We start from the raw sequence: 14,390 nt of genomic DNA on the forward strand, positions 1-14,390 counted from the left end.
TGTAGCAAAGCCACCTTTGTGACTCTGTGATTTCACCGCTGCATCAGCCTGCCCATGACTTCAGTTGTAACGCATTAAAAAACACTACAAAGTTACAGCACATAGAATTGAAAGTGAACATTTCCAAAGGAGAAAAGAGACCGTTTTATTCTTACAAATTCCTGGGCATGTCTGAAATAAGAGAACTTCACCAAAGCACAGCCCAGATTCCTGGTGCTGCTGCAGCCTATTTCCGCCCAGCTCATGGAAGTTTTGAAAAATAGATTAATAGTTTCTACATACGGAACATGTTAATTGATTGGGAATGCACTGTACAAGAAACAGGATCTAATCTCACACGCACAATCGCTTCTTCCTGCACCAGCTGAAACCTTCCAGCAGCCTCCAAGGGTAGCTCAGCACAGTGCGTTGCAGCAGCAAAGTGTCAGAATTGAGTGCAGATGGGCAAAACCGGCACTAGCTGGGAAAAATGCATTCAGCCAGTCAGCCCTCGGTTAATTCATAAAACTATGCCTGCCATTCATTGTAGGCACAGAGAATCATGCACACAAAAGCAGATTTTGGTTAAAGCGTCATTTAAAACAATAAACAAGAGTAGACAAGAACAAACTGGTCTGCGCTGATTTGGGCTGTTTTCAGTACAGATCAGTTTGTTGTTCATCTGCCTTAAAATGAATGAAAAGACTGTCTGTACATTTTGGAGGAAGATGGTTACATTTTCTTCCTCTGTAAAAGAGGGAATAAACCTTGAAAACATTTGTCCTGTCCCCTGCAGAAAACAAAACAACTCACAAATTAAACCAAACTCCCCTTCCTTACTCCAACTGGATGATAACATAACGTGGAGTGGCGTTCTGGCTCCCTCGATGCTGCATCAAAAGGTCCTGCATGCAGAAGGGCAGACACAGTATGCAAGGGCTCAAAAACGCATTATCATCACAAAAATTACACGCACCACATCCAGCACACTTTGATTAATTAAAACTTAATTTTCAAATGAGCGATTAAAGACATAACAAGTCAACAGCTTAACAAGCACGTGATTACCCAGTAATGACACAGAAGTAAGCAGCTACAAGAAGCATGTAAGTAGCACCGCTGATTCAGAATTCATTTAGCAGCAGAAAGCTGCCCTTTGAGGATTCTTTAAGAATAGAGACACTTTTCCATGCAAAGATCAGTGCCAGGCAAGGCAGCGGAAAGGGAAACCAGATTGAGACCTGAGCTGAAATTAATAAACATGAAAACTTCCGATAAAAAGCAGACATTGATATCTCCAGCTCACCTCACTGCTTCATTCACTAGTTCAGAATGCATTAAAAAATATTTGCACTGATTAAAGAGAAGCATTCAATAAACTGATTAAAATATTGTAACTAAAGCCAATCATCAAAACTATCCAATGACCACAACAGTCAAAACTGCATTTGATGTAGATTGTCCCTGCAACTCCAATATTACAGCATCTCAAAAAGCAGAGCAGCTTCCTTCCTGTCAGAGAGGATTCCTCCCACATACCTTACTGCAATTATTCTGTAAAATGTGCAGGAAAATACTTCTGTTTAAAAAGCTCAAGTTCTTAACTCCTAACAGATGTTGGCAAGCCCAGTTCCACAATATACATAACAAAGCAAACGACAAAGCCTTGGGCTTTTTAACACCAGTACACAAAGAAACATATTCTAGCAATACTGGGAAAATAATCAGTACCGTGCCTTTAAAGCCTTGGGAGAAAATCACCTATGATTCAAGATAAGGTGATGTGTGGAAGGGGGGGGAAGCAGGGAGAGTACATTGGCCAAGCAACTACCATGCCCAAAACATATATGAAAAATCTGTATCATTTTAAAGTCAACAGACAAAGCTTTTCTTTCCTTGAATTTCATTCACAGCAGTTTTATTCTAAAATGTAAAGCAGAGCAGCTTATTTCCATGCAGATAAGCTGCCATCTATCCACAGGTTGTCCAAAGCCAAGCGTCACCATCAGGGACATACGGCTCAGGCAGGTGAACAAAAACCAGGGCTCAGAACCCATCCTATGCTTTAGCTCAGTGCTGGGCTGAGCCCTCAGAGAAGCGCCTTTGGTGCCATGAGGGATGTGCTCACAGTTCAGCCAAACGAGACACAACAGAAACCGACCTCTCAGACTCAACCCTGCGCCCACTTACATGTCAGGAAAGCATCCTGGGAGTAAAAACGCCAAGCTTAAGCAGCAGGCTTAGCCGTGCTGGGAAGTCACGCCACCTAATCCCAGTAAGCAGTTTCTTCATGTGGATCAAAGACACAAAGTCCAAGGCCTACAAATCTCTCCTTCCATTGAGAAAACCCTTCTCCCAGCTGCTGACACCGGCTTTTGTAAACAGAAGCAAATATCCCTCAGTGCCACAGCTTGGGGAGCTGCTCCATCCCGCAGAAGAGCTCCCCGCACTGGGGGTGAAATTTTACACCCATGTTCACCGTTAAGTGATGGAGAAGAAGGCAGAATTGCCTGAGCAGCTCTGCAGCCGCTCTCCTTACACTCGTTTGTGAGGCTGTACTCCTTTCTGATGCACGAGATGATGGAAAGGGACAGAAATGCCAGTGGCATCCACAAAAGACGAACACGTTTCTGGGAGAGGTGAGAGCAGAGCTGAGGCAGAACCGGGCACCTCGGCCCCCGCTGCTCTCCACGGCCAGCGACTGAGGCGGCCCCAGGCCGAGGCCAGGCCCGGAGCCGGGAGCACCACTGGGCTCCAGGCACGGCTCCACCCAGGCCCACGGTCCCGCACAAGAGGTGCCGGGCCGCGCTGCATCGAGCCGGGAGAGCCGGGGCCGGGCAGAGGAGCAGGGGCAGCCGGCAGCGCTCCCCCCAGCAGCCCCCTGCCCCGAGGCCGCGTTCCTCCCCCGCCGTTCTCCCGCTCGCAGCCCCCCGACGCCTGCGCCGCCTCCCCCTCCCCGTGGCCGCCCCCTCTACCTGCTCGTCGAAGCGGTTCACCACGGCCTGCACCCACTCCACCGGCTTGTGGGCCGCCATGTCCCCCCGCCCGCCCGGCCGCGGCGGGGGGCGGATCCCCGCGGTGGGGGGGGCGGGGGAGGCGGCGGCAGAGGAGCGGGGCGAGGGGAGCTCTGCGTATCCCTGTCGCGCTCCGGGGCCCTCAGCTCCCCGCAGCCATCAGCGCGCAGGGCCCGCCATGACACCACACCGGAAGCGGGAGCCCGGGCCGCCCCCGCCCGCCCGAGCAGCAGCGCCACGGCCGCCGCGCCAGGGGGAGCAGCGAGACACGGCGGCGGCAGCGGCGCCTGCGCGGGCCCGGACACACTCTGCACATGCGCATCGCCTGCGCCTGCGCCGGGTCCGGCCGTGAGCTGAGGGGCGGAGCGGAGTGAGGTGGGAGGAGGGCGGGTGTGTGAGTGGGGGTGTGTGAGTGTGTGTGAGTGGGTGTGTGTGAGTGTGTGTGTGTGTGAGTGAGTGTGTGTGTGTGTGTGAGTGGGTGTGTAAGTGAGTGTGTGTGTGTGTATGTGGGTGTGTGTGAGTGGCGGCCGCGCCGTCAGCGTGGGTGATCCGGTAGGTGTGGACGATACACCGAGCCGTTATTACCGTATAAATAAACCCACACACTGAGGTGGGGCTTCCTGAAAGTAAACTAAAATCGGCAAATGAACGGGGAAGAACTGAGGAGTGAATGGGCTGAAAAACAAACTGTGTTAAGAAAACACAAATGCTTGAAGAATTAACAGCAGTTTCTCTCTGCACGACTCTCGGTACCATCAGGAAATGCAGATCGCGTTCGGCCATGGATGGTGGTGTCTGCTGTGCTGCTACGTGCACTGCGCTGTGCATTGCTCATCTGCCGGGTAGAACCGACCAGCTGCGGTGTAAGGAACATCGACCCCTCTGCATTAGAGCACATTACAGCCATCAGCACCGGGATGTCTCAAAAAGGTTTTTAAAACTAAATGCTGAATTATGTTCTAGAAAAGACTTCCACTGTATTTGTTACATATATCAAACCTACACGATATGTGTGCAATGTTGCTAAGTATCTAAGTGTCCCATCGCAATCAGGAAGAACATCTACCTGAGGAAACAGCCACAGCCTTCATGGGGATCTCTGCACCCTGCTAAAATCAAAATAATAACTAATTTGGGGGAAGGAGGGGAAGAAAGGCTTCAGCCGAATGATACACAGTGAAAAACATGTCTCAAAAAGGCAAAAAATGAGGGGTGGTGAGATGATCTGAGACAGAGGCATCGTGGGAGCTCTCGACTTCAGTAGGAAAAGACTTGTTCCCCTCAGAACTGACTAAACCAAACAAACTGTGCTTCTTCCTGTTTCTCAGGGTGTTTTCTCCCAAAGCAAATCCGTTCCCTAAAAGCAAACACAACTTGCTGCAGCCTTCCCAGCCATTAGGGGGGAGATGCGCCCCAGGGGTGATGCTGGAAATCCTCAGTGCTTCCCTCAAACTCTTGGGAAATTTCCAGACAGTATTTGGTCACAACCACCCATCCACAATGTTCTGCTTCCTTTTCTTCCTTCTCAGGCTCAGTACAAAGTGCTCCACATCACATTATCCTAAAAATCACTGTCCTATAAAAAAGCACAGCATCTCTACTGTTGATTTTGGTGTAGGGCACATGAAAAGCAGCATGATTTTGTCCTCCAGCAGCAGACACATGGCAATTTATGACTGCTAGGTACGTATTGTTTGAAGAGAAACCATTGCAAGGCCCTTAGCTCCAGATGAATTCTAAGTTGTGGTACCATTTCTCAGCAGCTTTTGGCATTCTGGTGCTTCTTGATTATTTTGGTAGGGCTTTATTTAAGATACTTTAGTTTAATACACTTTCTTAAGCTTGTACATAAACTCAAATAAGAAATTACAGCCTAATTCATCCACAAAAATACCCCACTGCTTTGTCAGGCTTTAAACTGAACGTCAATGGTTTTTCCTCCCTAAAAATTTCCTTTCCTGGCTGTCAAAAGTGACAGTTGTGGTAGAGTCACACATAAGAGGAAAGTCCCCACTTTGTTCTCTGCTGCCTCTCAGCACAGGCTTAGGCCTCGTAAAACCTACAGAGCCAAGCAGCATAGCAAGAGCTGCAAATCTATCTAGGTGGGAACAGGCCCTCTCGTGAAATTTCCAGACAGTTGTAATTCTAGTTAAGTCAAGAAATGCCCCTGAGTCACTTCCTTGGAGGGATTCTGGCACTTCTGCTTTTTGCCTGAGTGAGAGGGTAGGGAATCAGATGAGCAAACCAAGGCACGCAGGGAAAACAACCTGGCCAGATCTGCCTTCCTCTGTAAGTCACATCTGAACTCAGTTCCTGATGGAGGGTGTCACTCTGGAGGAAATGGGCCAACTCTGTGACCAATGGCAAAAATATTTTCCTGCTCCTTTTAAGTGCAGTTTGCTAAACAAACTAATTTCAGTTAAATGAGAAAGAAAAGCAGGAAGGAAATGATCTGCCAAGGTTTTGGTAAGAGGTGACAATATCTCTAAGCTACAAATTCAGCAAACACGGATTTCCATCAGAAGCTGGCGGGCTCCCAACAGAAGCCGCACAGCCGCTCCAGCAGCGCTGCCAGCTCTATCTCCATCGAGAGGTTGGTTTCACCTCCCGAGAGGACATTGCTCCAACAGATTTGTCCATTAGAGGGCATTATAGGCCACCGAAATCCCTGAAGTTCCAAGTGTCAGAAAACAGTCCGTATTTATTTCCATTTGATCAATGAATGGTGGTTTTGTATTCTATCCTTGACATTTGCCTTACTATCTCACTTGCAACGTGCTGTATAGATTTCAAAATGCAACGAAACTCTCTCTGATGGATTAAACCATGGATTTTATTCTGTATATTGTGCTTTCCAATTTCTCTCTGGCTGCAATAGGATCTGTTAAATCTGAGAAGAGAAAGTAAATTAACTATCTTAATGGTAATCATATCATAATGGATTATAATGTAGAGAAATTAGAGTTGGATACACAATATTCATACTAGAATTTTTATGCCAGATAGTCTAATCATCATGGGATAATTAAAACAGAAGCACATCACTACACAGTAAATCTGTGCTGCTGCTCACCAGTAGCTACTGTTGCCCTCAACATGGACCTGACCCTACAGGGAGCTGGGCACTCATGAACCCACTCTTCAGATGTGGTCTTTTTTCACTCTGGGGCGGCCTTGCAGCACTGCAGCTACACAGATTTCCTAAATATCATCATGTGAATTAAAAGCAACAGTGCAACACAGAAGTCACTTCTGCCTTACTTGCAGTACTAACAGAAATTGAGAAACAAGAAGAAAACATTCCAAAGGGCAGGGGAAAATGCCAAGCTCTTTTGAGAGTATGTAGTATGACAGGAAAAGCCAGCTCAAAACCAAACAAATTAATAAATATATATTAAGAAATGGAGAGAAGGCAACAGGAAAAAAATCCTTCATTCTAGATCAGCAAGAAGGGAAAGGAAAAGGTGAGGGCTTAATTGCTTTGTTTCTGTTACACACATCAAGCACGTGAGCTTCTCCCAGCTTAGTTCTCTAGGGTAACTGCGCTGTGGGTATTGTGCTGTATTGGACTGTCAGAACGGACCTTAGCAACTCATCGCTTCCTTCCATACACAGAAACAGTCATACTGCTATCAAAGCTTATTTCTGTTCTGGAAAGCAAAAATATTGCACAGTCCTGCGCAGTGCTACAGCAGGGTAGGTATCGCCTTTGGCAGGACACTCAGTGACACATTGATTGGAGTAAAAAAATAAATATAAAATACACCATTTCTGGACTCCATCATGCTGATATGGGCTCCAAATCCAGACCAACAGGGCACTGACAGGGTGCCGTGGAGCTGGGGGCTCTATCAGCCTGGCACTGAAGAAATTCCAGTTGCATTTAAGATCAGAAGCTGCACAGACATAAGCTGGGCATGAGTGTCAGTGTCTGCCCAGCCTCCACGTGACAGCTTTATCATCCAAGGTAGCAGCTCTGCACTGCACTGCGTGCTCTTTGCAGTGCAGTAGGGACCGCTCCTAAAGCCTCGATCCTTTATGTAAGGTGATTGTACAAATATAGATTAAAATGAAATTTTTTCTTTGCAGCCTTAACTGATGAAGCATGCAGAAGTCAAAAGGGCATACAGAGCCCAGTCTGACTAACTCTGTTGTCACAGCAAGGCAGGAGCGCAGCCCTGAGCAATGCCCTTGCTCATCCTATGAGAGAACTCCAGCTCATCAGAACCTCAGAGAACAGCTTAAATGTCTCTAGGAGAACATAAGCTTGGTGCTTAGCAGTTTAAGTGAGGATAAACACTAATTAGTAGCTTCTAATTTGGATTATATAGCACAGAAAGAGAGTTTACCCACTTTTATTTACAACTATAATCAAGATCTACCCTAACATTATCTTATTACTGGACTGCACCAACTTTTCTGGAGTGAGAACATCCCCGTCCCACCATTGCCACTGGTGTCCAAGTGCCCCGGACTAAAACTGCCTCAAGTTTGCCTACCAGGGCTTCTCTCAGCCTTTTAATTGCACTGTAAACTGAGCCTGGTGACATGGGATGTTTACACCGCATGACGCTGTGTCAGTGCACGACAAAGCCTCATCACATGATGCTACAGCATTACATCTTTAATGCCGTAATCTTCTGTTTGTGTGAGTACAAAGTGCTCGAACCATCAGAGTATAGCACGCATTACTGAAGAGCAGAACCTACAACCTAAATACAAAGTGTATTTCTAACATAACATTACTAAATCAGGATACATATGTATTTCCTTCTCATGTCAGGATATAGACTCAAACTTCAGGTCCTGCAAAAACAACTCCCACTTTCTTATGTCTTTATTTAACAGCAGACGTTTCCCACCAAAACTCTTGTGACCAGGCACACACAGCACCAAAGAGGCAGCAGCACACAGCTGCTAAGGTGAAACATTCAGCTGCAACTAATGTGTTCCATGGCAGTGGATCCATCTGCAGGTCTGAGCCTGCACAGCTCATCTCCCCATGGACAGTCACCCAAATGGCATCTGGGAAATATGTCAATTATGCTCCCAAATCCGGCTTTGTCTCAGCTAGGAGCCCATCGCTACTGCCACGACTTTATTGCTATGCATTTTCTATGCAGTCTGTGACTTCCAGGGAGACATAATGAATGCGTAACAAGAAGTCTCAGCAGTCTCTTCTGGGAAACACAGACAATAAAAATAGTTACTAGGTAAAGGTGAAGTACAGACTGCCCACTGTGCTGCTTGTATGAGATACTTATTAAATGTTAACTTCTGGGTTCTCAGTACTAATGGCAGCACTGAGCTTTTACTTTCTGTGCTATAGAGCTGCTGGAATAATGGAGCACATAATTACATCCAGTCACTCGTCAGTACTCAGATTACAAAACCAGACTTCAGTGCCAGGCCTTCAGGAAGTAAGATGTGGAAGGAATTACACAAATAACCTGCAATTACATTAATGCAGAGAGCAGGACCTGCCCTTAAAAGCGACCAGACTCACTGATGTGACCGCAGTTGGCTGATCCCAGAGCCAGGGGTGACGCTTTGGTGGAGAAGAAAGCAATGCAGGAAGCAAATTACAACCACAGTGTTGGTGCCTCTGTGCAGGTCTGCTCAGAACCAAATGCAATGAAACAAAACCTTCAGCGTGGAGGCAGATACAAAGTACAAATATGCCCGCACTACTGTGGCTTACTCCTGTAATTCCAGCAATGAGCTGTGCTCACCTAGGGCCCTTCTACATAGTTACAGCTCTACCTGCAATAGGAGTTGTCTGTGTATATCCATATATGAACACTTTTGCTTCCTGGACTGTTTTACTCAATCACTGCAAAACGTTTGCAGGCCAGCACTCAGATCCGTACAGATCCAGGTAAACAGTCAGATCTCACCACACATACTATTGCAGAGTTCTGAATGTGCCTGCCTGGAGAAATCCTGCACTCTGATCTGCAGATGAGTTTCCCTAAAGGCAGTGAGGATACACGTTCCTCCAAAACAAATGCTGCTTTTGTTTGCCTAAGTATTTGTCCTTATGCTAAGCAAACACAGGCATGCCTTCTATAACCTACGAGGATGCATTGCAGATAGGCTTGTTCCCATTTTCTCCTTCTGTTCTTACTCCTATTCCCAAACGTTTTTAACAGGCCAACAAAAATGGGAGCTAGGATATTTCAATAAATTCTCTTGTCCAAACCTCCAGCAGCAGAACTGCCATTTCTCCCAGACTTCACCCTTTCTGTTACCCTCCGCATACGTCCTGCAGCAACGGGCCTGGACACAATCCAGCCCAACATTTCCAGGCTCAGCTCCCACCAGCTCTGTCCCTCCTCTGCTCTATGAGCAAACATGCTTTATCAGTGAGCAACCTGCTCTTTCCCAACCCAGCCGCAGCAGGAATGCAGCCTGCTCCATTTCCAGGCAGAAGCTGTCAGACACAACCTCGTAGTTCCCCAATCTGCTGACTTTTTCTGTTCTTTTTAATTGATCAATCTACTTTGCAAAATGGAGGTATTCAATTGTTTCATTTTTTTCCTATTAAATCCAACTTGCTTTCTACAAATTTAATTTATGGAAGATGTATTGAATTTGACAAGGACATCCTTCATGTGATTGATTTTCCCTCTGCTTGCACAATCCTGCTCGTCCAGTGCCAGAACACAGACTTCATCAAAAGCAAAAAACCTTCTTGTAAACACGTTCAGCATTTTACTGCTGACTACAGTTTAGGTCAGCATGAATCGCTGTACGCTTTTCTCCCAGATCAGATACTGTTCTTTAAAAAGTGATGCCTTTTTGTACCTGTACAAATGTGTTTGAAAGTGGCACCATTCAGAATATTCCCTGCTATGTCATTATCACTCTCACAGCCAGTCAGGACACAGCCTTATTTCGGCTGCTACGTGACTGCTTTGGCATTCCTGTGGTCTCACATCAGCTTCCCAGCCTGGGCCCCTTTGGGTCCATTCCTCACCACAAAATAATTCAGTATTCAAATACAGCATTTTGCAATTCTCTTAAGAGCTAATATCCTTATCTCAGAGCATTACATTACCGCTCCCAAACTGGGTGGTTTTATTTAAGTTTGGTTTAATACTGGACTTAGTGAGCTGCCCAAATTCACCTGGGCAGCATATAGCAATGTCAGGAAGTAGCCTTCTGATTGTATCCCATGCTTTGGCCAGAAGGTCTTCAATCCTGTCCAACTTTAATGAAATAGTTAGAGCAATGTTTATAACCTTGGTTATAATGACAGATTTGGTGTTTTGCACCTGTAAATAATCAGATATAACTGCAGAACCAGAGTTCAGGAATTTAAGCCAAAAGAAAATTGTTGAGTAACATTTTTTCCCTGTGCACTGGAACAGAAAGTCACTGCAAATCCACCAGGACAGTACAGCACTGTGCTGCTCAGCAAGGAGCCTTCATCTGCAAGGAGCCTTTTAGCAGCTGAGGCTACAGAAGTCTCACAGAGAAAGCAAACAGAGGAGGCACAGAAAGCCAGCACACTGTCTGAAGAGTTTGTGAGAAAAGGAGAGCAACTGCTGCACAGCAGAGGTCAGAGGCAGCTGAGGTTGTGTTGGCATATATCAGGTGCAGACCCTGCATATATCAGGTGCAGACGCAGTAGACCCAACAGAGACTGCCTTGCTCTGTCTGCAGTACAAGGACCCTCTTCCGCCGTCATGGCTTAGAGCAGTTCAAGTTCAAACCTCTCTGCAGGACCTTCGGCCATCTGAGATAATAGCTCTTGTCGCTTCAGTGGGTAAATTTAGTACAGATGTTCTTGAAAGTGCTCCATAACAAGGTTCAACATCCAGGGCCGGTGGGCAAAGAAGGAATAATTCAAAAGCTGAAGTTAATAAACCTGGAGCTCCGTGTATCTACCCATGGTGAAAGCGTGGAATTCACTGCGCACAGAAAGCCATCTGCTCTGTTTATTGTAACAGAAAGATGTGGTCTAAAAATGATACAATCCCTGAGAGACCAAAAGAATGCCAAGAAAAAAAACAATCACATCTCTCTGATATTCCATCTGTGCAGCTTTTCCCCACAATATGCCTTTAGCAGGCCTCTACTGATTAACCCCTTAGATACCAGATGCATCAATTTACAGCCATTTCTGAAAACTAACAGAGCAATGTAGGAAACACCAGTTCAGAAGTACAACGTGGAGGCAGCCTCACCCCGTGTGCGAGGTGACCGCGGGAAGCCAGACGTTGCTCCTGGTGTTCCACAGTGACCCTGAGAAATGGCCTCGTCTTCTGACTCCCCTGCCAGCCAGATTGTCTCTGTTTAGAATGCAGGCTCCTCAGGGCCAGCAGTCCCATTCCAAGCAGCTGAGCTGTGCCAGTATCACTTGTAGACATCAGGCAAAGAACAACATGTACACGAGATGAAATAGCTGAAAGTGTGCCAGACACAGCGGGGTGGCAACAAGGGTGGCAGGGAGAGACTGAGATGGGCAAAAAGTGCCTAGAATTATTAATATTTATAGTATGTGAGTATGTGAAGTTGCAAAGCCTGGTACGCAAAGTCTCATCCACTTCCATAAGTTTCTTGCAGGGCTGTGGGCTGTTTTCATGTATTTTTGAGCCCTGTAGGGGCTGTTACCTGGACCACCTGCACTTTCGGCTGAACTTTACTTTTATTTGATCACCACTTGGAAGTTCTGCCAGCCTTGTGAAGTAGGTCACTTTCACCTACATGTATTCAAATAACAAGGAATTTTTTGTCCTGTTCTTAAGTGCTCTGAGTATAAAATTCTTGCAACTTTTGAAAATATCTTTTTGCTCCGTTTGATACATTTTCTCAAGGGTCAATGAATCGGCTCTTGCTACATGTTTTTCCCCATAAGGAAGGTCACCACTGCGGCCTGCACAGCTGAGCCCCTGCACATTGCAGAGCACAGAGGAGCCAGGCAGGAGCTCAGAATTATTCTGTGCCTGCAGCCGAGATTGAGGCAACTCACAGCTTCTCAGTGGGGACCTGGATTTTCCCCTGCTTCCCCAGGCCACAGTAAAAAAGACCTTTCCAGGGTACGCTGTGGCAGTGAGGGCAGCTCTCTGTCCTGAGGTGCTGACAGCACTTTCATCTTTGCCCAGCACGGTGTTCTGCTTCTCACCATTCTCTCTGTCACAATCCCTTTTTCTCTTCAGCCCACGTTGCCCCCTTCTTCCGTCCTGGTCTTTTTTTGCATTCTCTCCTTCTTCTACAAACTGATGCTGAACTTTCTCTGACCCAAGGAGAGTACTCAAAACAAACAGCAGCTTGTGAATCATTAACAACATGGACTATAACTAGTATATTTTAATGACAGTTAGACCACCCAGATGCATGCACTACTGCACAGACCAGCCACCTTGACCTTCTTGTCACTGCCTGTAACTGCCCCCTTAGCTGCCATTTGCCAGGTGTGCTCCACAAAGCAGCAACTGAACAGGAGGGAAAGAACTGGGCCTCACCATGGGCTCTTCTAGGACATCACAGTCATACATTGTCAGTGCTGAGTCTGTAGAACCCAAACAACCACAGATAACAGAAACATGACCTTGCTGGTCCCCAAACAGAAAATCCTTGTTGGGATGGCTTGCACAAACTACATGGGGATCTGCATGTTAAGCACAGCACGAATGGAAACTGTGATCAATATTCACTTCTGATCTGCACCAGGATTCATTACCTGGAATGAACAGCCATTCTGTGGTGGAAGCCTTTCAGCAGAAAGCTGTAGCAATGGAAAGGAAACAGAGCAAGCACTCCACTGAGGGAGAGTGAGGCAGAAAATGCAGGAAGCAGATACCTGGGCTCATTCTACAAATTCCAGGCAGTATGACAAATGTATGAAACCCAATTTATATCAGAGCAGCATGGCTCCTTGTTTGGGGCACACTCAATCTACTAGAAAGTGACCGAGTCAAAACAACTGCCTCAGAGCTGACTGAAAAATACAAATCACACAAATTAGTTAAAAAATTCAGAGAAAAGATGAAACAAGTGCAATGTGTTAAAGTAGGTTTGTCAAGTCAGTACACAAGAATGTTGATAAGTAGATCCTGGTACCTTAGTGACTGGGGAAAAGCTCCATAACCTGGGCCTTAGGAAGTACTTCAAGCAGACAGAAAACAAAAGTCCTCTTTCATTTGTAACTGCTTATAACAATTCGTGGAATCTCGATGGAGTAAGATGGCACTGAGCTTATTAGCTTCCCAGCTGAATAGTGCAGACTTGGCAGCTGCATCCGCAAGGGAGGATAATGGAAAACACATAAATCAGCCTTGAGTCATCCACACAATCCTACAGGCCCTTGCTACATGTGACTGTGTGGGGTATGCACTGGTGCCACCCTTGATTCCACAGTTATGCCTCACCAGTTGCCCACAGCAAAAACCATCCAAAAAGTCATCCAGCACTTACATGGCATTAACTGCAGCACGGGCTCTGACAATGGGAACCGTGATTTTTTTCTCTGAGTTCTGACTAATTCTTAGAACGACACTTTTTACCAGCTGTAATGGTTCAGTCAGCAGCATGCGGACAGAACTCAGCTTTCTGCCTCTTCTGCCTGGGCTCCAAACATGAGACAAAAGCCCTGCCAGCCAGGTGTGAACAGAGATGTTGGTAATGAATCCAAAACAGCCTGGGACACCAAACAATTGCCAATGAAGTTGCAAAAATCTGGGTATTTACTTATCACAGTTTGTGTCCCAAAGGCATAAAATGCAGATTGGGAAGCTCAAAGACTGGCAGCTGGACTCTAGAGCTGTGATGGATGAACACCTGAGTAACTGCTAGAAGGTGCCTAACAGCAGACTATCCTCTATTCCTGTGTTATACAAAGAGTAAATGAGCTAATCATCTCTTCCGGTCCTCAGATCTACTACATGACTGAACAGGAGGCATGCTGAGGAAGAAGGACAAACTACGGAAGCGGTCCTTACAGGAATATCAACACTTACAGAAATATTAAATTAGCAACACTTTACTTCTTTTTAAAAAGCGAGAAAGCCCGTATCATGGCAACACTCCCACAGAGCCACACAACGTGACTGCTGTCTTCCCTGGCTGTGACAGCCCCCAAGGTAAGCAAACAGTGCAGCCTTACTCAGGCTGTAGGTGAGGCTCAGGCCCTGAGGAGAAATCTCATGACATGAATTGCCTCAGCTATGAGAGGGCCGGGTTCAAACATTCTACACTTATGAGTAACTCCAAAGCAATCCTTTGTAACATCCGCTGGCTACAAATTTGCCTTGCTGTGCAAAGCTGGTGAGGGCTTTTCCATCTGCAGACAGCAAAGGACCAACAGACCAGAAGCTGCACTATGCTGCTAGGGAGTACAGTGCAAGCTGGTGTTACGGTGAGCTGAGAGAGTACGAGACAGACACTGAAACA

The 14,390-nt window shown here is 46.4% G+C and overlaps 1 protein-coding gene and 1 long non-coding RNA gene across 3 annotated transcripts in view; one reads left to right on the forward strand and one right to left on the reverse strand.

The window, feature by feature from the left end:
- NF1 (neurofibromin 1) overlaps window positions 1-3,181 on the reverse strand; it is an 83,530-nt gene extending 80,349 nt beyond the window's left edge. For both annotated transcript variants that reach the window (XM_015881111.2, XM_015881110.2), the window contains exon 1: window positions 2,955-3,181. In XM_015881111.2, coding sequence (XP_015736597.1) covers window positions 2,955-3,014 — 60 coding nt within the window. In that variant the 5' untranslated portion in view covers window positions 3,015-3,181. The remainder of the gene's footprint in view (window positions 1-2,954) is intronic.
- A 96-nt stretch (window positions 3,182-3,277) lies between these two features.
- Window positions 3,278-5,836, forward strand: LOC107322750. Its single transcript, XR_001559034.1, has 2 exons — window positions 3,278-3,368; window positions 3,753-5,836. It is a non-coding gene; the product is annotated as an uncharacterized LOC107322750 (long non-coding RNA).
- The last annotated feature ends 8,554 nt before the right edge of the window (window positions 5,837-14,390 follow it).

This window comes from Coturnix japonica, chromosome 19 (assembly GCF_001577835.2).
Source record: "Coturnix japonica isolate 7356 chromosome 19, Coturnix japonica 2.1, whole genome shotgun sequence".
Lineage (NCBI taxonomy): Eukaryota > Metazoa > Chordata > Aves > Galliformes > Phasianidae > Coturnix > Coturnix japonica.